Source organism: Pecten maximus, chromosome 18, assembly GCF_902652985.1.
Source record: "Pecten maximus chromosome 18, xPecMax1.1, whole genome shotgun sequence".
Lineage (NCBI taxonomy): Eukaryota > Metazoa > Mollusca > Bivalvia > Pectinida > Pectinidae > Pecten > Pecten maximus.
Genome location: NC_047032.1, coordinates 25,979,201 through 25,981,545, shown reverse-complemented (window position 1 = coordinate 25,981,545; position 2,345 = coordinate 25,979,201). Strand labels below are relative to the sequence as shown.

At 50.3% G+C, this 2,345-nt stretch overlaps 1 protein-coding gene across 1 annotated transcript; it reads right to left on the bottom strand.

Annotated features, from left to right (window-relative positions):
- Positions 1-951: 951 nt before the first annotated feature.
- LOC117316331 lies at positions 952-1,977 on the bottom strand. The gene has a single exon (XM_033870872.1). The coding sequence runs from the start codon at positions 1,975-1,977 to the stop codon at positions 952-954; it is 1,026 nt and encodes a 341-aa protein (XP_033726763.1).
- Between the last annotated feature and the right edge of the window lie 368 nt (positions 1,978-2,345).

Genomic DNA, 2,345 nt, shown 5'->3' with positions numbered 1-2,345 from the left:
GACAAGTGACTGACTGAGCAGTGACAGAGAATATAAACCATCTGCATGGGAGGACAGCGACCGCAGATAGAAGTCTGCAAAGGTGTTGCGGCCTCGCCAAAAGGCAGATGCCATGACCTCATCATATGAGGTTCCATTGAGAAAAGCCCAAGAGGCAGATAGAGCCCTAACTTCATGTGCCCTAACCCGAACACTGTCACGAGTCTCTGCAGTAGACCCCTCATAGGCTTTCTGAATAGTTTCACAGATCCATCTGGAAATAGTCTGAGAAGATATATCAGACTGCTTTGCCTTGATGGACAAGAACAGACGAGGTCTAGGACCCTGCCGCCGCCCCCCCCCCCCCCCCCCCCCCCCCCCCCCCCCCCCCTCCCTTTAGTAGCAGATCCTGATCACTGGGACCAGAGACAGCCTTTAAGGCAGGAATCTTAATAGGATCTGGTGAAAAATTAGGAACCTGGTTTTTCGCCAAGAAGGAGGGGTAAGTGAGAAGGGTCACTAGGGAATAGTTCCGTGACCACCTGAGACATGACGGAGAAGAAGAAAGAGCATGTATTTCACTTCTCCGCCTACCTGAGGCAAGTGCAATCAGGAAAACAGTCTTCCAAGAAAGGAACTTTACAGAAGCAGAAGCCAAAGGCTCATAAGGAGACCTTGTAAGAGAGTCCAAAACTAAAGCCCCACTGGGGTGTCAAGATTCTTACCTTAGGCTTCTCCAACGAAAAAGACCTGAGGAGATTAGAGAGAGTGGAACATGTTCCAACATCTGAACGACCCCGAAAGGAAAATACATTGGCTAAGGCTTGAACGATAGCCTCGAATGGTGCTAGGCGCTAGTTCCCTAACCTTAAAAAGGTAGAGGAAAAACTCCGCTATTAACTGAATAGAGGCACCGAGTGGATCAATCTTCCTGCTGATACACCAACTGCAGAAGACTGACCATCTGGAATCTTAGATGGCAGATGAGGAAGATCGAATAGATCTTGTGATGCCATCGGTAACTTCTGCAGAAAAGCCTGCCTGCAAGAGACAGACCGAGATAGCCTCCACGCGTGAAGGTGTAGGTGTCCCTGGATTGGGGTGAAACTGTCTGGATTTGGGCTGGCTGAGGAGATTCCACCTGGCCGGAATGGCCAAGGGGAGATCTACCAGCAAATCCAGAAGAGCCGGAAACCAAGGCTGTCTGGGCCACAGAGGTGCTATCAGGAGAACCGAGCAATCGTGATTCCTGACCTTGTGAAGTACCCTGTCCAGGAGGTTGAATGGAGGGAAGGCATATGCCAGAAGACCCTCCCAGCTCAGGGATAGAGCATCTACTTCCCAAGCCAAAGGATCCGGAACTGGAGACACGAACGTCTGAATCTGGAAATTCAGAGCTGTGGCAAACAGATCTACAAGAGGAGTCTCCCAAACTATGCAGATGGCCCTGAATATAGACCTGCTCAGGGTCCATTCTGTGATAACTGGACTCCGTGATCTGGATAGCGTGTCTGCTAAAACATTCAGGTGCCCTGGAAGATGCCTCACTGAGAGGGACAGACCTATATCCTGACAAAGAAGAAGAATCCTGATAGTGAGAGCACATAGCTTGTGAGACTTTGTACCCCCCTGATTCTCCAAATAAGCTGCTACTGTAGCATTGTCTGTAGCCAGACAAATGGACTGATCCTGCAGCAGAGGCTGTAGGGACTGAATGGCTAGCAGAACTGCTCTCTTCTTCAGCACATTGATGTGTTCCTGGAGTTGAGCCCCCTGCCAGACCCCTGAACGACACTGACTGTTGAGGTAGGCACCCCAACCCGTCATAGATGCGTCCGTATACAGAGTTACTGTAGGGGACGCTCTCTGAAGAGAGACGCCCTTCAAAACATTGGCCTCCAAAGCCCACCACATGGCCGAGGCCTTGAAGGAAGCTTCCAATGGAATCCGAGCATCCCACTCGAGGGATGCAGGTTTCCATTTGGAAAGAAGAAACATCTGAAGAGGGCGAATATGGAGCCGACCAAGGGGTACGACATCCGAAAGGGAATTGAGGAATCCGAGAAGCCTCAGAAACCACCTGACCTGAATATAGTCCAGACTGTTGAGCAGAATAACCAACTCCTTGGCTTTCTGGAACTTGGACTGAGGAGGAAGAACGAGGCCCCGATCCGTAAGGAAACGGTTTCCCAGGAAAATGAAGTCCTGGGAGGGAAGAACCTATGATTTCTCCCATGAAGGGATAAAACCTAGGCGTAGAAGAGTTGTCAAGACCGACCTGGTGCTGCAACGCAGAGAGACTGGGTCTATATGCAGCATCAGGGAGTCGTCGAAATAAATATGGATATCTACTCCGCGACTGTGTA